Raw genomic sequence first — 24,691 nt, 5'->3', positions numbered from 1 at the left:
TTGGAAAATGTATCCTTTTCAGTAATTCACTTAATATTTTTTTAGAAACAACTAAAAAGCATTTGAAAAAAACACATAGGATGCATTTTTTGAAAGTTAGAAACAAGAGGAAATTAAACAGTAAAATGATTTTCTATTAGAATTATGTTTAAAACATATTTATTAATTCTTTGAGAATTTGATTTTCACCCACTGAGATCCTTTCATGTCTATGCCTACTTCTCAGCCCACTCAACTACGTGTATTTTATTTTAAATGCAAGTCCAAATATTCTCAGTGATGTGTTCTTCCTTTGGAGTGTGGCTGACTTACCAGGACTATACCCTTACAGAAAACCAACTCTTTTCCTCCCGGCTGCTGTCAATTCCCTATCATGCTTCTCCAAGTGGAGAAACTTCATGCTCAATTCTCTACTCTAAGAGGTGATTCAGCCTGGGTTGACTTGGGCATGTCTGTGTCTGTTGTTTCAACCACTCTGAGTTCCTATGTGCAGTTTCCCATCTATGTCAAGAAGATATTGCTTCCTTGCAGTTACCCATCACCTTGGCTCTTTAACTTTTCTGCCCCCTTTTCTGCAATGATGCCTGAACCTTGCAGGGGCATGAAATATTTATGTTCTGTTTAGGTATGAGCATTCAGCAATCTCCTATTCTCTATACCTTGGTCAATTGTAGATTTCCGTGTTAATCACCATTTATTGCAAATAAAAGCTTTTCTTTTTTTTTTACTTTTTTATTTTATTAATTACAGTTTATTCACTTTGTATCCCAGTTGTAGCCCTTTTCCCCATCCCCTCCCAATCTCACTCTCCCTCCCTCTTCTTCTTCTATGCCCCTCCCCCAGTCCAATGATAGGGGAAGTATTCCTCCCTTTCCATCTGACCATAGTCTATCAGGTCTTATCAGGACTGGCTTCTTTGTTTTCCTCTGTGGCCTGGCAAGACTGTCCCTCTTCAGGCTGAGGTGATCCAAGAACCAGCTCATGAGTTCATGTCAGAGATGGTCCCTGGTCCTATTATCTGGGATTCCTCTTGGACACTGAACTGCTTAGGCTACTTCTGTACAGGGGTTCTAAGTTATCTCCATGCATGGTCCTTGTTTGTAGTACCTGTCTCAGAAAACACCTGTGTGCCCAGATTTTTTGGTTCTGTTCCTCCCTTTGTGGAGCTCCTGTTCCTTCTAAGTCTTTCTGTCTCTCCCTTCTTTCCTAAGATTCCCTGCACTCTGCCCAAAGTTTGCATCTCAGCTTATGTTTTGATACCCTATTGGGTGAAGTCTTTCAGAGGCCATCTGTATTAGGCTCTTGTCCTGTTCCCTGAAAACAGGGAATAAAAGCTTTTCTGATGAAGACTGAGATATGTATTATCTATGCATAGAACAATAAGCCATTAGGAGTCTACTTAATATCAAATACATCAGGAATAGTAGCAATATGTTTTCCACTAGGAACTAAGACATCTTTAGCCAAGGGTTTCTGGTACAATAATAGTTCTGAATATGGGTTTCATCTTGTTGAGCATGCCTTAAATACAAGTAGTTGATGACTCCCTCGTGTTTGTGCCTTAACTATATATGTCTTCCCAGGCCAGTAGTTATAGTGTAGATCACAAGGTTTGCAACTAGGTAAGACTAAAGATTGCTTATCAACTCTGGAAGCTTGCATGCCACCCTTCAGCACTAGCAAAGCTACTCAAATGTTGCAGTTTCCAGGTACTACCAGGGTAATGTTTCAATGACTCCAGTATGTGACATCACAGGAACAGGGTTTGGTTGTCTGTTGTTTGATTGTTTTTTTGTTTGTTGTTTGTTTTTGTAGTAACTTGCTTTTTTATTTTAATTTTTATTAATTACACTTTATTTACTTTGTATGCCCCTTGTAGACCTTCCTCTCCAAATCCCACCCTCCCTCCTTCTTCTCATGCATGCCCCTTCACAAGTCCACTGATAGGGAAGGTCTTCCTCTCCTTCCTTCTGATCCTGGTCTATCAGGTCTCATCAGGAGTGGCTGCATTGTCTTCCTCTGTGGCCTGGTAAGGCTGCTCCCCCATCGGGGGAGGTGATCAAAGAGCAGGCCAATCACTTTATGTCAGCAACAGTCCCTGTTCCCATTATTATGGAACCCATTTGGGCACTGAACTGCCATGGGCTACATCTGTGCAGGGGTCCTAGGTTATTTCCATGAGTGGTCCTTGGTTGGAATATCAATCTCAGTAAGACCTCTGTGCCCAGATATTTTGTTTCTGTTTCTCTTCTAATGGAGCTTCTGTCCTCTCCAGGTCTTACTATTGCCCACTTCTTTCATAAGATTTCCTGCACTCTGCCCGAAGGTTGCCCAAAAGTTTCAGCATCTGCTTTGATACCCTGAAGGGTAGAGCCTTTCAGAGGTCCTCTGTTGCAGGCCCCTGTCTTGTTCTCTGTTTTCTCCCTCTTCTGATGTCCATCCTCTTTGCCTTTCTGAATGGGAATTGAACATTTTAGCTATTGTCCTCATTTTTTATTAGTTTCTTTAGATGTACAGATTTTAGTAGGTTTATCCTATACTATATGTCTAATATCCACTTATAAGTGAGTATATACCCTGTGTGTCTTTCTGCTTCTGGGATACCTCACTAGGGATATTTTTTTTCCAGTTCCTACCATTTACCTACAAATTTCATGATTTCCTTGATTTCACCTTACACCCATTGGAATGGCTAAGATCAAAAACTCAAGTGACAACACATGCTAGAGAGGTTGTGGAGAATTGATTCCACAGCTGGTGGGAATGTAAACTTGTACAACCACTCTGGAAATAAATCTGGCACTTTCTCACACAATTAGGAATAATGCTTCCTCAAGATCCAGCCATAGCACTCCTAGGCATATATCCAAAAGAGGCTCAAGTACACAATAAGGACATTTGCTCAACCATGTTTGTAGCAGCTTTATTTGTAATACTCAGAAGATGGAAACAACCCAGATGCCCCTCAAAGGAAGAATGGATACAGAAATTGTGGTACATCTGCACAGTGGAATATTACTCAGGAATAAAAAAAAAAAAAGGAAATCATGTTTGATTGTTTTGAGAAAGATTTTTCTGTGAATCTCTTGCTAACCTAGAAATTGTTATGCAGACCTGGCTGGTTTTGAACTTTCAGAGATACAAAACAGTATCTGAAGATTAGTCAAAAGCACTACCAACAGCCCATAGTCCTACCAACAATACCACAGTCACAACAGTGAGTTTGGGACAGGAGGTATGGTACTTTAATAGCTAACATCTCTCAAAGAAGTAACCAATTTCTGACATTGGGATTTGTTGTTGTTGTTATCATGTAGTATCTAGTAGAGACATTATAATCCGGTTTTAGTAGGACTTCATTTTAACTTTTCTATCTATGTACGTAAGTAGAATTTCTTTGAGAGAAGACTTCTGTGGATGACAATTTAGTTGATATTATATTTTTTTCTTTTCTAATGGACTAATGGGCAAATCCAAACATTAACTACATGTCTTAATTTGAGCAATATGTGTTAACTATTGTCTTAGTCACTGCTCTATTGCTGTGAAGAGGCAGCATGGCCAATATAACTTTTATAAAAGAAAGCATTTAAATGAAGGCTTGTTTAGAGTTTTAGAGAATTATTCCATGATTATGGCAGGAAGCAGACAGGCATGGTATTAGAGCAGGAGCTGGGAGCTTTACATTCTGATCTAAGGAAGTTAAATACACCATGGATTTCAATAAGCCATCATCAGAGGTAAAATTTAAGTTTTTCTTCTAGTTCCCAAATAATGACATGGAGACAATTATATTTATTAAAAGCTTCAGGCATTATAGCTGGGCAGATATTGAGGTATTTTAACCTGATTATGCTGGCCTGGCCTACTTCCTAGCCATTGGTGTGTACCTGCCATTTTACTGGTGTCCTGTCTTCATGGCAATTCTTAGAAGGTTCCAACCTGAGACCATCTCTGTTTTTTTCTCTCTCTCTTCCTCTCCCTCTTCTTGTCCTTGCGGCCTCAAAGTCAGCCTTATTCTCTCCTGCCCAGCTATTGGCTGGTCAGCTCTTCATTAACCAATCAGAAGTTATGGAGATTAACTTGTGATTGAGACAGGAGATGCTTCATAATAATGACAATGCCAATCTTTGCACTGTAAATAGATATTGGGGTACAGAAACCGGCATTTGAAAACAAGTTTACAAAAAACATCCTCCAACATTCAGATGTGCATCTCTGAAATGTTTTTAAATGTGTGCAGTTATGCATCAACCTATAGGAGACCTCCCAGAAGTGGTGGATTACCTCAGTCACTGTATATCAGCCAGACAACAGCTCCAGAAAGCTTCCTACTCCCTGTCTCTCCAGCTTTTATTTTTCACTTATTTAATGAGTTTAATGATCCATTTTTCTGGTACAACTACTTGTAATCTATCCTGGCACTTTACTTTTTAATAAACGGTGTCAACAATAACATTTGGGAATTTAATCCAGTACCTTAAAGCCACCGTGTTTCCTACTTATTTATGATCCACTATACAGCTATGAATTCTCTGATGTACAAATGGCCTAATGTTGTTACTATTTCTGAGAGCAGAGTAAGGACAGCTGGGATTGCTTTCTTTCCAGTTTTAGTGTTTGCCAGCAGAAGGTCTCAAAACAAATGCATTTTGTCTAGTCCCTATATTATTACTATTCTCTATAATTCAGTTTTCAAATTTAAAACAAAATCAAGTGATTGCAAAATATCTTACATTTTCAGTAAGATTTATTTCATTTGTTTCCTTATAAATATTTCACTCTGTTAAAATTATCTAACCAAATAGAGATCCAATAATCACCATGAATGCAGACATTGGTCTCCCTTTGTTTTTCTTATCTTCAAAAGTATAATTCTTCAGGCTGGCTTGTCTATGCAATTCTACACAAAGTATCAACTTCCATTTTAATATTTCCCCACAGCACTTTGCACTTGCTCTAGAAGGGTAATGTTCCCCTAGATCTAATATGGCACTACAAAGGGCTTGTACATCAAAGGACGTAAACATGGACAAGATGGGTGAAATCAACATTAATGAAATCTTTGTGCATTCAGAAATGATCAAACAGCTAAAAACACACCCTATTAACCACTGTGCTATTACACATTTTTTTTTTCAAAAGGAAGATTGTTCCTCGGGGATGATTCTGTTGATTCATATGTTCCTACATATTGATCTCCTCTATAAATAATTAAACTGATATCATCTGAACACAATGTTCATGTGTTTAGAATTGTGTTGCCTATGATTTGTAAGAGACAACTGTATGCCTCTCAGGAAATGAAAAGTAAAGTGTATGTAGAATTTTTTTAATCAATAATTTTGTGCATGCCTCAGATTTACTACCAGTTAATGTCAGTTACTCCATTATGGACTAGAATTCCATACTTAGAAAATATTTAATGCTATATTATGCAGAAGATGAATCATATTTATGGGGGTTACACGATAAAAAAAATCAAATTTTTTTTCTTTTTTTATATTTTTTATGTTTGCATTAAAAAAAAAACCGCATTGTTCCTCTGAGCTGCTATTCTGTTTAGCCACCAAGAGAAAAATTCTGAATATAGAAAATTGTTTTAAACACTAAATTAAAGCAATTATTTTCCTTTTTCCCTAATAACTAATGCATCCTTAAAAGTAACTGGCAGGGTAGTTCAGTCAGTTAAGGTGCTTGCCTTTTTTGCTTAAGGATTTTTTTTCCAACCAAACCCCAGGACCTAAATTCAATTCCTGGAACCCACAGAGTAGGAGGACAGAACAAACTCCTGCGAGTTTCACTCTGGACCCATAATTAAAGTGTGCTACACGAATCCTCCCATTCCCACAATCCATCCCCCAAATGTAAGACAGACAGTCATGTTTTAGTAAAAATGCAAGTCAATAAAATGTATCTGAGCATTGAGCAGAAAGTTGTTTTATCATGTAAATTTAAACAAAACAAAACACAACCAGAAAATGAACACCTTTGCAAAAACTTAAATAACTCTCTGATATAATTCAACAAAGTTTTGTTTTCTTTTTTATTATTATGCTTAACATTCACAATGATTCAAGTGCAAAGTCAAAACATTTTATACGGAGTTAATATTAACCAGAAAAACTATTCTGGAAATGTTACTGAGTCATTTGACTTCTCTTGGTAGCTTTGCATTACATAAAAGCTGCATGAGTAAATGTGAGATCATTATTTCATGAAAAGATCTGTGTGCTCTGGCTTGGCCGCCCTTACTGTCTCACCTTGACCAACCCCAGCTGCCTCTCAGGCTTCAATCTCATTGCTTTTCTTTCCTTTTCCTGCGAGTGTGTGAGTTTCCTTTAAGTTCCTTCAAGCACCAACCCTTTTCTGGCTCTGATTTACAGACCTTTAGTTACAGCTGCTGGGGAACACTGCTGCCTCTTTACCATCATTGCCCTAAAGCTATTTTGAAATTGCTGGCTTTTTCTTGAAAGCAGATAATAGTTGAAATGTTACCATTTCTCAACTGGGTATTTTTTCTTTTTTTTTAGTATTTGTCTTTCTCTTTTTTAGTATTTTGCTTCCTCTTTTTTATTCTAAGTTTTGAATAGACAACTGTCATTTCTAGCTGATCCATTCAAGTCATACCCACAGGAGGTATACTCTTAGCATCAATCACGGACTTTCCAAATAAATTCATCTAATTGAAGTACATTTTATTGAAAAAATTCATTAAAACATAAGTTCAGAAAACATTGCTTTATAGTTGCATTATAGATGCATCACATGAATTGAAATTATTCATTTAAACATGTACATTTGATGTTTTATAAATACTTTATTATTATTTCAAATTTTCCACAATTCATAGTTTACAAGAATATTAGTCAAACACAAACGTAAATGCTCTTTCAAACATAAATGGGTATATTGGTTGCATAAATGAAATTATTTTTATTTTCTACAGAGTAATAAAAACAGTATGAACTGGAGTCTCTGTCAACATTACCTCATATTTTTCATGTATGCAATACATGATAATTTTACAGAATAATAATTTCCAAAATTAGATTCTAAAGAAAGCAATAACTAGTGCTTAAAACTCAGGTTATGATTAATTTGAGTTTATAAACATGATTTTCCATTTTCATAAAATTAAGAAAAACAGCATTGAAGCCAGATTAAAAACCTAGTATAATTATATTCATATTTTGCCTCGTTATATGTATCTTATTTAGCTAAATCCTATTTTATGTACCTGTATATTATTAATTAATATTTTAATAATACTGGAATTTTTTTAACTTTTTATATTTCTTCTAGAAGTATAACTAGTGATGCCAATTTGCATTGTATTTAATTTTTAAAATAAATTTAGTATTATTTTCTATTTTTTAATAAATGAAACTTCTGAGAGTTACCTTAGCAAACAAATGTGTATGTGAGTTTAACCACTCTAAGTTCTAATTGAATATTCTGCCAAGGAATCGCAATTTTAAATGATTACAGCACAACCATCTTTTTCCTCCACAAGCTTACTCTGCTCTTTCCACTCCATCACTCACCCTGCCTAGAGTATAACCCCAGTATCAGTGTCTCCCTTCCAGAGTACTTCTTCCAGGGTGACATGTTTATTTTGACATAGCTACATGACTGAGCTTCACGGTGAAGCAGCCAGTGATGGTGGCCATACATTTCTTCTCTCTAGAAAGTGCCTCTTGGAGATTCATCAGTTAGCACGAGAACTGTAACTGTAAGCTGTAACTCCAGCTCATTTTACATGAATCAGTATTCCCTAAAATAACTGTGAGGACTTATCAGACTACTCTTTGTTTGAAAAATCAAATGCACTCATTTACTTAATTATGGTTTGCATAGGAGAGATAACTCAAAAACATTTGAGAAAGCCAGCTAACCATGTATAAATTAATAAAAATAAAATCGAGTATAAGGTTATTAAACTCATACTATTCTTAGGTCTGTGGTTATATATATATATATATTTTTTTTCTGAGAAACACTAAATTTGTTTGTATGTAATCTAGTTTGTATTTGTTTTGAACTTGGACAAGCTAATAATCAGAAAAACACAAACTAAAACTAGAAAAAAATTGTCTTTACATAGATATAACAAAAAAATTCTAAAGTTTTAAATAGTCAAATAATATTAAAATATAGGCTAATGAACTTCAGTCTATATGCAAGAACATAAAGTATTTACTTAATAGGTTCCTTGAAAATCCATAAATACCCTGTAAAAATTAAAAATTTCTAAGAGTATATGGATTTAGTGATAACATTGAATAAAATAAAATTAATGAAACAAGATAAAAAAATCATATCATATAGACCAAACAACTTTGCTGGAAGTATTCTAATACAAAGAATTGCAGTATATAATATGTACATAATATATAATACAGTATATAATATAATACAGTATATAACATATATATAATAATACAGTATATAATATGGATCACCTAGTCAGAGTCATTTGTGTGGTTAAATTGGAGACATGTCTTTCAATAAGTCCTGAAGTTTGTTATGAATGACCTAGAAAACTCATTTGACATTCTGGAAAAGAGAAAAACAGGCAGTTTCTGGAGGAGAATTATGATTCTGTGGGTCAGGAGCTGCGGGTGCCACTGTAAATCTGAAAGGGCCTTTTGTCATGGATCAGAAGCCAACAAAGGCTGAGGGCCAAGCTCTGGGTATGCAAGAGCTTCTGCTCTCTGGGTTGGTTTCAGAGTGCGTTGCTCACAATGGCCACCATAAGCAGCAGGATCTGGTCTACAGGATTGTAACTCCCGAAGCTGCCAGTTTGGCACTGCTCTACTTCGATCTCAGGAAGAGAAAGCCCTTCCAACCTTTCCTGGCCTTGCAAGACCCACTGCCCGCCAGCTTTGTCTCTTCCCGGCTTTGGTCTGGCAGTTGTAGCGGAACACGGGTCTCTGATGTGCATCCTGTCTCTATGGAAACTGGCAGGCAGCATCGGTCTGATGGCCATGCTCCACAGTGGCTGGGCTGAGGGATGGCACAGAAGGTGGAGAGCAGGTGTTATATTCTAAAAGAAAAGTAGAATCCAGAAAACAAAAAAAGTAGTACACGCAGAGAAAAATAAAATTATTTGGTACAGCCAATAGATTTTAGGAAATTCTTAAAATCTAGAATGTAGAAAAGAAAACAGAAAACAAGATGACTAGTAAATTGTATGTGAAAGAACAGAGGGTTTTTCCAGAAGTGGGACCAATTTGCACTTAGTTATCAGTCTTAATTTTGCCTCCAATTTCCCTTCCCACATGATAGAGCATTCATTGCGGTTCTCTTGAGAATTGTAAGCCTGCATTAATGACATCTGCGTTTTGCAATCTAATAGGCTTTAGTATGCAATACGTGTTTCATTCCACACAACTACTGAGCCACAACTTTCACATTAGAAGGTTATTTGTTTAGAATGCCTTTGGTAATTTAGTGGAAGTAATAACATGCTGTGTGTGCACTTAGATATATTTTTAGACTCTAATTTAGGCGACATGAATGATCCTAAACTTTGTGAGATGCATGTTCTTTATTTATATAGCCCAAACTCTTTGATAGAAGAGATAATAGAGACAGAGAGACAAAAAGAGGAGGAAGAGAAGGTAAAAGGAGTGAGGGAGGAAAAGAGAGTAGAGAGATCCTGAGAGCTGAGAGTAGCACAAAGGAAAAAGCTAAGTAAGCAATGGTAGATCTTCCTTGTACATCATTTTAAAATGTACCGTCTATTTCTTTCAATTTTTGTTGGCTTTATATTTCAAAACAATTAAGTGTATTTCATATCTACTCATTCTCTTGGCATTTGTGATCTTTGAATCCAATAAATAAGAACCTCAACACAAGGAATGTTGTTTGCATTTAAATACTGTTCCTGAGAGAAAACAAAACAAAAAAATTACACCAACGTTATATGTGCTATTTGACTCAGGTGGCAGTACCTTTTTGGAATTAGATAAATGTACAGATAAATTCAGCAACTTTAACATGTAACCACACTCCCAAATGAAGGGTTAAATTACATGCCCTTGTATAACTCTGGGGATTTTGACACATGCTTGTTGAAAAGCTGTACATTCCCATTTTCTCCTGTCTCTTATGTTTTCTGTTATTAATTTTTAAGTGTGGATCTTTCTTTCAAAGAGTCTTCCTCATTTTCAGGAAGTGAAGTATAAAGAGAGACCCTTTATTGCTGTTAATTTGCCCACAAAATTTGACCATTTGTCCTTTAAAATTACTGCCTGTTATGTATCACCCTCTCAGCAGTACAGGGCCCCAGCCTCTGTCTGTCTGTCTAGGACTGTATCAGGTGGCCATTGCTCTCAGAGAGGAAGCAGTCATGCACGGCATACACTGCTGCCCTTTTGCGGGCTATGCTTTAGCTCAGGAAGGGCTAGAGAAGCCATGGTTTCCATTCATGTATTGAAAAGATAGTAAAGCTTAAAATGCATTGTTTGTGGAAGTACACCGTGTTTGGAGATCAGCATTTGAAAAAATACATCTTTTATTGCCCACTTGATAATTCTACTCCTGGTTTTCCTTATGCTTCTTTGTTCTCACGGTCTGTCAAAACCTCTCAACCAAGTTTTAGTGGTGTCCATTATTTTAGAATTGGTTTCTTTGTATCCTGCGTGGTGGTGTGTTAGATGTTTTGTGGTTTAACAGTAAAGGCAGGGGCAAACTTCTGAGTGCTAGACAGCTTTTAAGTAATTCAAGTTAATGGGAGAAAAGGGTTTGATTGTTTCCCTTTTAATTTTAGGTTCCTTATACAACAGATGGAAACACTGGAGAAATAAAAACCTGGAGAAGCTACTTGTTTACTATGTAAAGAATTGAAATAAATTTAGCAGCTCTGTATATGAATTATTCCCGTTCTTTCTTAGCTATACATTAGCAAGTTGTATTTGTATAACACAGGTGATAGATTGACATAAATTGGACAGTGTAGAAAAATCTAGTACTTCAACCTCAGTAGACAAGAAGTAGGGGGCAATTGGAAGCTGTTTCAAAAAATTTTATTAGAGTGATCATGGATCAGAAGAAGAAAAAAATAAGCTAAAAACCTATGCAGTTGTTGTAACAGAGACATCAATGATGACTTTCAGTGGTGCACTGTAAATATTTAACAACTTTCTGTGTGGGGAAAATCATTGGCCTGTAGTTCTTGCCAATTTCTATGGTGAAAATATTCCCTCTGTGGTCAAGTTCTAGCTACCAACTTAGGTCACTGAGTATGGGGTGGTGGGAGTACCAACCCATGGAATCTCAGAAGCTGCCCTGAGCCAGTTCACACGTTATCCTTGAAGGGGATTACAAATATGTTTTCACTTGTTAAAAAGAGGTGTGAGCATCAGCGTCTGTCTTCAAAATGCTTGACTATATACTATACTCTTTTAAAATCATGGTTACAGAAGCACACTTATTTTCAGTCTATTTTTTTAACCAGCCTATGGAGAAGCAAATAGCATTTAAAAGAAAAGAATTGAAAAATTTGCTTCTGTCTTTTCTGGCTATATGAGTGGTCACATGTTATGAGGTTTTGAAGCAACAGTCCTCTAGTCTTCAAGGTGGAGATGATGACAAGATGACCTCTGCAGACTAAATCATTAATATGCCAGACACCTAGAAATGTGTCTAGCTTCATTGTACAATGAGAAGAGACCATTAAATCCGCCGCAACTTTCTATATCTACTGGCAGTGCTTGAAAGGTGAAATGAACACAGCAAAGAAAACGAATTAAAATTGGTATTGACATAGAGAAAATAAAATAAATTCATAATCCACTTGGACTTTAGTTTTGTGCAAGGTAATAGACATGGATCAAATTGCATTCTTCTTCTACGTGCAGACACTCAGTTTGACAAGTGCCATTTGCTGAAGATATTATCTTTTTTCCAGTGTGTATGCTTAGCTTTTTTATAAAAAACAAACAAAAAATCCCTAAGATGTCTAACATGTCTGAATCTTCAGTTATAGTCCATTGTGTCTTTTTGTGCTAATATGATGCTGTTTTTATTGCTATAGTTCTACTGTACATCTTGAAATCAGGAAAGATGAGACCTCTAACAGTTTTGTTTTTGTTTGTTTGTTTTTATTGTTTACAATTGTTTTAGCTAACCTGTTTTTTTTTTGTTTTTCTTTATGAAGTTGAGATTATCCTTTCAAGATCTATAAAGAATTATGTTAGAATTTTGATGGGGGATGCATTGAATGTGTAGATTGTTTTTGGTAGGATAGCCAGTTTTACTATGTTAATCATACTTATCCATGAACATGGGAGAGCTTTCTGTCTTCTGATATCTTTAATTTCTTTCTTCAATGACTTGCAAGCTTTTTTTTTATCATAGAAGTCTTTCAATTGCTTTGTTAGAGTTACCCCAATATATTTTATATTGAGATTACTATGAAATGTGTTATTTCCTTAATTTCTTTCTCGGTGTTTTTGCTTTTGTTAGAGGACTACTGATTTCTGTGAGTTATTTTTGTGTCCAGCTACTTTGCTGAAAGTGTTTATCAGCTATAGTAGTTTCAGCTATAGTAGTTTCCTGGTAAAGATTTTAAGGTCACTTATATATACTATCATACCTTCTGCAAATAATTATACTTTGACTTCTTTCTTTCCACTTTGTATCCACTTTATCTCCTTCAGTAGTTGTTTTATTGGTCAGTTAAAACTTAAAATACTATACTGAATTAAAATCTTGTTTCATTAAAATCTTGTTCCTAGTTTTAATGAAATTTCTTTGAATTTCTAACCATTTAATTTGATGTTTGTTATAGGCTTACTGTAAACTGCCTTTATTTTGTTTATGTATGTACCTTGTATCCTTAATATCTCAAGGACTTTTATCATGAAGGTCTGTTGGGTTTTGTTTCTTATTTTCTGTTTCCTCTCTGGATTTTTGAAGAGTGTGGTGTCTGTGTTGACTGTTCCTGGCCTGCTCTGTTGGTGTGTTCTCTGGGTATTCCTGCTGGGGATACTGTAAGCAAGGAAAGTGGCATGAGTTGGGAGAAGGAATGTTGGAAGAGAATGTCTTTGTGATCCCTTGGGGGTGGGATCAGTCAAGGAGATCACCGGCAGGTTTCCAGCTCCAGAGCTGGCAGTGACACTGGGAGATTGAATCTCCCCAGTAGGAGTGGTTTGAGTCTGCCTACTTGTTTCCCTGGGAGGAGCAGGTCTTCAGTTAGCAAGGGGTGCCTGCTGGAGTTGCAGGATGGGAAGGAGCCACAAGTTGAGGGTAGGGGGGAAAAGTTAGGAGACAATGGTCTTTGGGATCCACAGGTATGTGGTCAGGCAGGACAGACAACTGTGTTAACAGACAACACACTTAGCAGGTGTTCTGTGGCAATGATAGGCTTGAGACTTGGGGATTGAGTCTGGAGGAACAGAGAGATAAATGAGTATCTACAAGCTACTTGATTTTATGGCAGGCATGGCCTGTGGCTACCAAACTCTGAATTAGTTTAGAATTAAGGAAGCAAATAGATACTTGCACAAATAACAATATGAATTCAGTACAAAAAAAAAAAAAAAAAAAAAGCTATCCATAAAAGTATCCTGGAAAACTAGTTTGCTTCCAAGCTTGTTGAGTAAATCAAAACTAGTAATGCCTGAACCAGGTTTCTTTTTCTTTTCCATCAGTTTTTCTCAGGTTTGAGGTTACCTTGCTGGTTCATTAGCAAACTTCCTTTTCTCTATCTATCCCGCAAATGTGTGTTCATGAAAGGTAAGGAAGTACATAATAAGAGCACCGAGGATGCATTCTTAACTTGACATGATATTAAGTTTTCCAATTGAGAAAACTCCTTCGGAAAGATGTCCTGAAATTGAAAGGCAAAACTGAGTCATGAAGAGTTAAAAGGGGAAAGTCAAAGTGACTCAGTGTTTGTCTTGATTATAAGAAGGAAATGGCAATTCAGAACTCTTAGAAGAAGCTTGACTGCCTGCCACACAGGCTTTTAAATTGATTTTGGAAACCACATATCCTAAGGGTATTTAGGATTAGTTGATTCTCCACATGAGTTTGCTCTTTATTGGGAAAACTAAATTATTTGACTTCAAGAATTTTATGCAGCAAGAGTTAGAGAACTGAAATCATACCTGTAGCAGGGCTTTTGGCTGCTTTATTGGGTTCTTTTTCTTACCTCCATAAACTAATCATATCTCTTCCTAGCACCCAACACTAGGTAGGAAAGAAAGAAGGATATCTGACTTCGATCCCCAGAACCCAGATGGTCAAAGTAGAGAAGCAGCTCCTTCAGGTTGTTCCCTGACCTCCATCTACTCACCATGGTACGCATTTATGTGGCCAAGCAGATACACACTAAATAAAGTTTAAAAAAATTTCACCCAATTCAATCCTAAACAAGACATTTATACCATTCTTTCCAAGGCTCTGGGAACACTGCAGAAGAGTAGAAACAAGAGCTAGAACATACGACATCATCTGGGCAAGATATAGCCATCATAATTGTAATTCTCAATAACTATATCTATACTATGTCATTACAAGACAGGGAGGGGCTTGGGGCCTCCACCCCTCAGTGCAGAACTAGTTTGATGACAGATTCAGAAAAAGAGGGAGGAATCACTACCTTCAGTTGCGTACCTACCAATGATCCCTCTGGGCTCCAGTGGAAGTTTCAAACTCAGTCACAGGTAGCGGTATTTAAATGTGCAGCAAAGCAAAATCAAAATGAGAGGAGGGATGGAAGTGGGGAGCACAACAGCATCGAGTTCCTTGGGGCAAATTTGATCTTTGTCCTCAGGATATCTTCAACCAGCAATCTAGCAAACAGAAAGCAGCAACATCAATACCAGCAGCAGTGCCAGCTGCAGGGAAAGCAGCGGCCACTGCAGGACCTCTCAGGGCCCTTGCATTCATACAAGAGTCTCCAGAATTCCAAATGTAAACTATCCTCAGATGGCAAAATCACACCCCTGCCAGGGCAGCCTGAAAGTCATAGTTAGCTACTGGGGACTAATCTGTAGCAGCCGTATATCCAAGACAAGGGATTAAAATAAACAAAAATTCACATAACATAGCTGGCTTTTTAATGAAAACAAAATTCTAGCTATACATAGTTAGGTGTTGAGAAATGTTGGAAGAACACAGTCCATATTCCACCCTTGGAAGGGTTGCCAATGTACATAAATACCTAGCATGGAGATACCTTTCTCTTTCTTTCTTTCTTTCGTTCGTTCGTTCTTTCTTTCTTCCTTCCTTCCTTCCTTCCTTCCTTCCTTCCTTCCTTCGTTCCTTTCTCTCTCTCTCTTTCTTTCTTTCTTTCTGGAACAGAAATTAAATACTGAAATAGTGAATTAGTTTCTTGTATTACCACAGAAGACTTAAGTACAACAAATACTGACATTTATCCGATTTTACAATTTCAATTTCATTGTAAAAAATGATTGCTGATTTTTTTTCCCCTTTTGTTGTTGAATTCACATTTCATCAAATGGTAACACAGCTATTATGACCCAGCAGCTCCTGTGGAAAAAAAAATGTGGAACTTTCAGAATAAACTTCAAATGGTTCATTGACTTTGTTTCACCAAGGGAAAGGAAAAAAAATCACTTAACCTCCCAGTGTCAGTTTACCCATCTGTGAAATGAGAAGGATAATATTTTCTTATGGGGATGTTTTGAAAATTATTTTGCAAATATAGTAGATAAAATTGTTGCAGGCATCACTGCCTTTCCCCCCTGAATTCTTTAAAGAGAAAGACAGTGTTATCGATGCACTTGTTGATGGTTAAAATGTCGTTTAGATTGAACCTGTTTATTTATTAGCAGTTGTGACCTTTATGAGATTTGGAGAATCACCTCTGGATTGCTCAATTTATACATGATATTAACAACAGGGAGTCCAAGAAATGCACCTTAGAATCATACTGAGCTCCATATTTTTTAGCTGATAATCCTAAGCAAGTATTCCCTCTTGTGTCTGAGCTGATGTTTGCCTGGGTGTGTTTTGGTTTTTGCCCCACATCACTTGACAAGACCCATAGTCCTCTGAGCTCCCCGCTAGAGGTCATCTATGAGCTGAAGGCAAGACACACCCCAATATGGTCCTGTTGAATTTCAAGTAAACTATCAAAGGATATTTTACTAAAAACTCCAATGTTAATTTTAAAATTCATATTAGATTAAAAGGAGGTATCCTGGGGAGTTGTCATGGTGACTTGAAGGAGCTGGCATTGAGAAGGTAAAAGGTCCTGAAAGTCTTAATTATATAAGGTGGTCATGAACCTCTGTGCTTGGGTCATTTAAGCCTTGAAAGAAATGTTTCCCTTCAGGCCCTTTTGTCTCTTCTGGTGCCAATCAACAAGCTTCTTGGTAATAAACTTCTTTATGCCAACGGCTCAAGTGGTGCTTGGAGTAATGAGAGAATCATTACAAACTAAAGAAGAAAAGAGAAATAAATTTCATGGGTGTGATTAAGGCACCCTAATGTCCTTGACTATGTAAATTGTTTTTGACTTAATGATCTACCATGCTCACATAATAGTAGTTTCACCTGGTTCTGGTACATAATTTTTATCACTGTGGATCTTTGTTATCAGATTGGGCAGACTTGGTCTCCAGATCATTCCAGAAATGGAAAGTATATGTTACATTCCTATACCCAGTAACCTTGTTTAAATTATTTGGGGTGTGATTGCTAAGTACATTTATTACATAGATTGCATTAATCATTAATATAATACAAGTGAAAACAGAAAAAAAAATAGCTTATATGCTGGCATTACCTAAATTGATGATTCATTTAAGAACTTAAAAAGATGTATTATCTTGAATACAGAGAAAGGTAATTATTACAGAAATGCAGGCAAGGCAGTTATAAATATATTCTTGGATGAAAATTGTGTGGGCATGTGCACACATGTGAGGGGGGGTAGAGTTGTTGCTGTTGTTCTGGAGAAAATATGTTGCTATTGGTAATAAGGCTGGCCTCAAATTCCTGGAATGCAGGGGCTCCTTGTTCAGCTTCCTGAGTAGCTAAGACTACAGGTGTATGTCACTTTTGAAATCTTTCAAGAAATATTCTAAAGCATGAATATTCTTTATAGAGTACACATATTGTTTTGCTGACATTGTGTATATCAGAAGAGGCTCTATAAAGTTTCCCAATAAGGTGGGGTTCAGTTATCATTTCTTTTATCATAAATTAACTCTAAACGTATAGTTTTTATATATTATGAGCTTTGTTCTACATTACAAAAAGCTACCGGGAAGTGTTTTATGAGTTTTCTATGTTCCTGCAGAGAGCTTAATTCATGCAACATCACTCCCTGCCTTATCTTCAGCAGTGACTCCATCTAACACCACATAACCAATTCTAGTCCAAGGAAAATGAAAGATTATTGTATTACTATTGGAATATAACTTCATGTGTGCCTTGGAGAGGTACTTTTTCTGAGAAATAGAAGGAAATATACAGGAGCCCTAATGGTGCACAGAAGGGTTGACTTAATGGATCTAAATTGCTTTTCTATATTTTGTAATGTATAATTTTGTTGTTCTAAATTTTATTTTGTGTAAATCCCGATGTGCAATGTAGTTTTGGGGGGAGTTAATTATTTTATAACTTTCATTTAATCAACATTTTCTTTAATCTTCTTTTAGGCAGCCAAGGGCAGTTTCCACTAACTCAAAATGTAACGGTTGTTGAAGGCGGAACTGCAATTTTGACCTGCAGAGTTGATCAAAATGATAACACCTCCCTCCAGTGGTCAAATCCAGCTCAACAGACTCTGTACTTCGATGACAAGAAAGGTGAATATATTTTCTCAGAAATGTTTTAAACATGTTCTGAAATATCCTAATTATAATGAATTTATTTTCATAAGATGATTCAAATTATTCCTTTTGATTACTAAACTGCTGCTGCTTGTATTTAAACATGATAAATATTAAATACTTTAGTTTGCAAGTCATAAACACCAAGGATAACCTGTGTCAACTTTCTAATAAAATAAACAGCCTCAGTTCTGTTTGAAAATGATTTTCCTGCCTGCTTCTCACACCCATCTTTATGCTGCATCCTTTCATTTTTAGGGCTTTCTTGTTTGTACAGTAAATTTTTTTCTCATCTCAGGTAATGTACTATTATTTTATAATTCTGATTTTACTTATTTAAAAGATGCTTTCAATAGGAAAGCTTTTTTTTATAGCTTTATCCTCATCAATTGGATCAGCAAGAAAAAAACCATAGAATTTATTTATCTATTCATAAACATATTAAAAACCCTGAAATTAACTTTGAAACTGTATTAATGTGTGTCTAAATAGGAGGTAGATTTGGTCTCCATTAATTAACGCTTCTAATTAGATAAAACACAAGTTGTGATTTAAGTGTTTTAGTAGTGCAGAAATCTATACTCTACAGCTTAAGCAAACATCTAATAATTATATGTCAAATTGTTGATTTTCCATCTATTATTATAACAGTAGATGGAATTGTGAGTTCAGGAAATGTAATAAATAGTGGAAATATTTATAAGTAATTTTTTATTATACAAAATAGAACATATGATTCACATATTATATGTTAAAAATGTTTACATTTGCTATTCACATGGAATGTTCTAGATAATAATAAGACAACCTAAAATAAGCTTAATTCTTAGCTATGAAAAGTTTGACCAAGCAAACTGTAATAAAGATGCATATTACATATATTATATACTAGTAAATAAAATTCCCATTAATGTTAACAACTGAAAATTATTTTTCAGGTTTTCAACTTTTTTAATTAATATTTTTACCTTAATTACATTTTATTCACTTTGTATCCCAGATGTAGCTCCTCCCAATCCTCCCCCTCCCCCCCTCATCTCCTCCCTGCCTCTCTCTAAATCCACTGGTACTGGTACATAGGGTAGGTCCTCCTCCCTGTCCATCGTCCATCTGACCCTAGCTTATCAGGTATCTTCAGGACTGGCTGCAATATCCTCCTCTGTAGCCTGGTAAGGCTTCTCCTCCCTCAGCAGTGGAGGGGGGGTGTCAAAGAGCCAGCCACTGAGTTCATGTCAGGGACATTCCCTGTTCCCCTTAGTAGGAAACCCACTCGGATACTGGACAACTTTTTTAATATATCATGAAACACTGGTTAAATATGTAATTGAGTAAGTTCAAATATATTGAAGGTCTCTTTGTACTACCAGTGGAAAAGAACAAAGAAGAGTCTCTGCCCTCATACCTAGTCAGTAGTGCGGATGACAAATAAACAAAAGAACAAAACATGTTAGAAGGTAAAGGACAAGTGTTTAAAAAACCATGGATGTGGATTATAGATTCTTTGAAGGGTGGCTGGAAATGTGGCTCAGTGACAACAGTGCACACTGTTCTTTCAAAGAGCCCAATCTGAGAATCCTCAGAGGATGAGAAATAATAGGATAAAAGAATAGATATTTTGACTTTTGTCTTGAGACACTAGCTCATATGGTTATGGAAATAGATGGGCTTAAAATATTTACAGAAGGCTATGGCGCTAAAGACACAAGGAATTGTCCCCTGATAGTCTGTACCTAAAACAGGGGTCATCATGATTTCTCTCAAGGTCTTCAACAGATTGAATGAAACCCACTCACAACAATATTGTACTTTAATGAAAAGTCTAAACAGTGCAATACTGTCTTTTAAGCAATAGTTTACAAATTTTCACCAGACATTTGAGAACAATAACTTCCTCTTTCCCATGAGACATGTATTCCAGTACAATCAATGCATGGGACTAGCTGTGACTACTGATGAATGTGACATTTGCCACTCCCTTGCTAATCACAGTTTTGCTTCCCGAGATTAGGATTATAGGAACTCTTATTTGTGTATGCCTTTATGAAGTATATTTTGTTATAATCATACTTTACATTTCATTTTTGTGTACAAACAAAGGTAAAGTATATTAATTTAGCAATATTTCCTTTTCTTCTATCACTGCACCGAATCAAATATTGCCTTGTAGTACATTTGTATATGTATATCACAAAGTGCATGTTTACACTTGCCTGTGTGTATGTGTGTTTGTGCACATGTGAACATGTTTGAGGGCCACACAACAGCTTCAAGGGAGTGTCACTCTCATCTTATTTTGAGACATGGTCTTTCAGTGGCCTAGAGCACACAAAGTAGATTAAGCTGGCTCGCTAGTGAACCAGTGGCTTATACTTCTCTCTGTCTCTCCAGCTTAGGGGTTGCAGGAAGAGCACCTTCACATCAGGTTTTTTAGATTCTTTCTAGTGATAAAACACAGACCATTTTGATAGCAAGGGAAGCAACCACTTTATCAAGTTAGCCACAGAGAGTATTTTTTTTTTAATATATAAAATACTACAAACGAGAAATTTGTCACGGTTGCCAACCACCAATAATATAACATTAATCCACTCCATTGTTGTTGCTTATTAATCACACTGTTGGTGGTAACAAGCTCCACTTTAATGGATCCTGTACTTTCTCAGGAAGAAGAGTATGCTTATAGTTGACATCTACAATTGAGAGGTCACATCCTCAGGCACGAAGATAAAATCTATATTAACTGCCCTTGCCTCCCTTTCTGTGGTTCTATAAGTTATCCTTTACAGAGAGTCTAAGACTGGAATTGATTCTGAGTATTTCAAGCTAATGCATTTTTCCTGTCGTAAATAGAGCAACTTGTAATACAATATCTGCCAAGAGTTGCAAGTAGGCAACTTTTATTCTGAAGGATAATTATGCAATGAGGAAAACTCAAACTACATTTACAATATCTGCCTGTATGTTCTTGTGTCTTTGAACTTTCATAAAAACCTAATGCATGTAATCATATTAATTCTTGAAGTATACACTGGTTTCACCATTCCTTTGACAAATGAGAGCTTACAGTTACATTGCAAAACTCAGCTCACTAATTCCTCCTCCCCATCATATACCTCCCTGATTGTAGGTTTCTGGCTACTCTATCAATTAAGTTACCAACTGCAATGCTATAGTAGAAAAATGTTCACAGATAAACACCTCTATGAATACTAGTCAAATGTGGTTATCCCCTCACCTGTCAATTACTCAGTTCTTATTATATCTGAACTGAATGACTATCTAGCAGTAATGACCCTCAAATATAAGTATTTGACAATGAAGGCTACTTAGAAAAGTAAATCTTTAAGTGTTCCCAGATGTGATGAATGAACAGCTCAGTAAGGTAGAGAAAACTTGCTTCCTTAGAGTTAAAAGCTACAACAGAGCATGGATGATATTGGGCAGGTGATGATCAGCTGAAAGAGAATAAAGCTAGGAATTCTCTGAAGAGAGCATCTGTCAAGCATGAGAAGCCAACAACATAGCTATGGAGGCACAACTGGCAATTTAGGGCATTGGTTAACGTAAGACTTACCTAGCATCATTTCTTATCAAAGTTAAATGAAAACTATGATCTCATCCACATTTTGGCATGTTTGTTGTAATAGGTAACTTGTAGTTGTTAAAGTGACAGTTATTAACAGTTATTAATAGAAACAAGATATTCAAAATCTAAGGAATGTTGTTTTCAAACCCACAGCAAAGGAGAGCAGTGAAGGGATTTTAAACCTGACATTTTGCCTTGGTTATAACTAGGATGTCCACCTAGTGAAGAAAACAAAGCAAAACAAAAACATAAACATAAAAAAAACAAACAAAAACCTCCAGCACCTGTATCCTTAGCTGTTTTTGTTTGATTGTCTGAAACCTATATCCTGGGCTGATCTGAAATTCCCAGTGGGGATGAGGATGGCCTTGAACTCCTGGTCCTCCTGTTTCGACCTTTCAAGTCTGAGATTACAAGTAGATAACAGCATATCCCACATTCTGTTATTGATTTCTTTTGTCACCTACTTCTTTCTTAAAGAGCAGATCCTCCTTTCACAATGTTGAAAATACACATAGAGTAAGACAAAGGGACACATTGCCAGTGATTTATAGAGAACACTTACATGGTAAGGGAAATGCCATGTGCCTGGTCTGAACAATTCAGTAGCCACATCCACTTATCTGCTCTTACACACTTTTAAAATAAATGGACACTTAGAATTCTGCTGCTTAAGCACACATATTACACACCAAGTGCTGCCCAGCTGACAGTTACTCTTTGGAAACATGGTTCTGGATGTAGAATTGTCTTTCACCTGGCATAGAAACCTTGATGAATATAAAGCTGGTAAGCAAGAATCACGTGGATGTCACCAAACAGGCGTCAAATATTAAACAAATGAAAATTTGTTGTTGAAGTAATAGGCACTGGGTCAGATATGACTTTTGATACTAAAACTGATTCCAGCATTCCACTAATAAAAGACGATTATTGACACATCCCCAAATCAGGTGGTCTGGTGGTTCGATTGGAGCAGCATTTTTAATAGATTCCTACCTGTCTCGTGCATACCCGAAGACAAGAAGTCATTAACGTTTGAATTGGTTTATGGGGAAGTCATTTTGTTTAATACTTAATTTAAAAAAAGACTATGTATAAAAGAAAATCAAGATGAGTCAATGAGTTATCCATGAGGTTTAAAGAAAGCTTGGCTCATGTTGCTTAGGGAGCATTTACTTGTTAGAATCCTCTTCCTTCGATTTCCACAAGCCTCATCATCCCCACTGTTCTAAATGGCTGGTAAGCAGGTGGAACTGTGTGGGTATGTGAAGACAGAGAGAACAGGTAGCAGAGGTCATTATAACTCCACAGGAATGCTGTGTGGTATTTGACAATAGAAATAAAAAAATCAATTAGATCATAGTTTCTTTTCCTGTGCAGACAAAGGATAAAACAATTGAAGTAGCAAGAACCGATCACTTAATTCTCAGAAAAGAACACTTCAGTGCTCCCTTATTGACAAATACTTCAGCGAGCATCTCCATGAGCACACAGTGTGCGCATCCAACAGCTGCATCTCTATGTGCTCAGACTTTACTTCATATAAAAATGTAAAATGTGTTGCTCTGTGTATTTTACTTTATCAGATTTTGGATGAGGGAATGGCTTTGCTTGCCCTGTGAGCCTGAACACTGGAGTCTAGAACTCCAGTACTCTTGCAAAATACCAGGTATGTGTGGAGGCTTCCTAAAGTTCCATTATTTGGGGGGCAGATACAGGGGATCCATGGACAAAGCCATCAAATCAGCAGTCTCAGGGCTTAGCAAGAGACTCTGTAATGTAGGAAGACACCCAAAACAACCTCTTCACACTCATGCACAAAAGAAGTGTTCTTTACGTACATGCATACATAGAGCCATGCACATTTTATACACAACACATGCAAAAATATTGCCCAGTACCTTCACAAGTTTCCTAAAGGAGTGAAAGCAAATAACTCCCCCAAACAAAGCCCCATGTCACTAGTGTTAATTAACTACTTATTCTGCTGATAAGTTTACATTAATATTGAGAATAATGGAAAAGAATGAACATGGATGTGGCTTCCTAAAACAAGACTGATAAAAAAGAGAAGAAAAATGAGATGAATTTTAAATGGCTCTATACCAATCAATGATGCTTCACAGTGTCTATCTGTGTACCTGGTATCAATCACTTTGACAAGGTTTAAAATATTAAAGATGAACAGAGCAAAAGATGTATCAAGGTGGACCATATTAAAATTCCTTTTGCTTTCTTCCAAAATGCCCATGCATCCTCCTTATTCAGAGTAATGTAAAATTAATATTGTTGTCTTATATTTACAAGTTATTTTATTTAACTGCTAGATAGCCTTCAAAATCTTTACCTTTTCATACTGAATCTTTAGCCATAGGTTCAGAAGACCTTCCCATGTTTTACACAAACAAACCCTTCAAGATTTGAAGATTATGAATAGTAACCTTATGTGAGAAGACAGACATCTATGTTTACTATGCATGATATGGTGTTTTGGAAAAGACTTCCCTTTGTTGCTTTCATTTACTTAGTTTTTAGAATTTTCATTTTTCTTGCAGAGAAATAGCAACTTATTCCAGGATACTGTTCCAAAGATACCTTCTTGTCATTGATCTCATCAGTGATATTTTCTCCTCAACCTTACCACACTACACAAACTTTACACTAATTAGGAAATCCAGTGGCAAATTATGTATATTATATATATATATTATACTATATATATGTATGTATATATATTAAACAAAAGGAATCAAGTTACCATTGGAAATCAATGTTACAATTGAATTAAATAGAATGTGAAAACTAAGTATAAAGAGACAGACATACTCAGAGTAATCACCAAAGATGATTAAACACCAAGGTCCTAGGAACAGGGGAAAGATGACCTGACCGTGGGCCTAAAGAAGAAACAAAGGGACCCCCACCTTCAATTCTGGCTAGGAACTGAAACAGTGATAAGAGGACATTGTGTGGAAATATGCAATTTGTGTGTCTTTCTTCTTATGTTCTGATCATCTGTCAGTGTCTTCCCTGGGATGAACACAATTGGAAACTATATATCAAGGTTTACTGAATATATTAGTTCCTCAAGGCAAAGAACAGGAAGAATAAACAGAAAGTAACATACCCAATATGTAACACACATAAATCCCTAAAACTTTGTATCATGCTGTGTTCACCATTGCCTTCATTTGCACTGATTCTATGGAGGGAGAATCAAGTTTCAGCAGCAATTTCATTTTGAAAAATCAATTTGTTGAAACATCATTTTTTTTCCAAA

At 36.3% G+C, this 24,691-nt stretch overlaps 1 protein-coding gene across 2 annotated transcripts in view; it reads left to right on the top strand.

Annotated features, from left to right (window-relative positions):
- Cadm2 (cell adhesion molecule 2) overlaps positions 1-24,691 on the top strand; it is a 766,465-nt gene that overhangs the window by 511,645 nt on the left and 230,129 nt on the right. For both annotated transcript variants that reach the window (XM_060370623.1, XM_060370622.1), the window contains one exon: positions 17,649-17,798. In XM_060370623.1, the coding sequence (XP_060226606.1) occupies positions 17,649-17,798 (150 nt within the window). The remainder of the gene's footprint in view (positions 1-17,648; positions 17,799-24,691) is intronic.

The sequence above is a fragment of the Meriones unguiculatus genome, chromosome 17 (assembly GCF_030254825.1).
Source record: "Meriones unguiculatus strain TT.TT164.6M chromosome 17, Bangor_MerUng_6.1, whole genome shotgun sequence".
Classification (NCBI taxonomy): Eukaryota; Metazoa; Chordata; class Mammalia; order Rodentia; family Muridae; genus Meriones; species Meriones unguiculatus.
The sequence above is the reverse complement of the archived record's forward strand: the minus strand, read 5'-3'. Positions and strand labels throughout refer to the sequence as shown.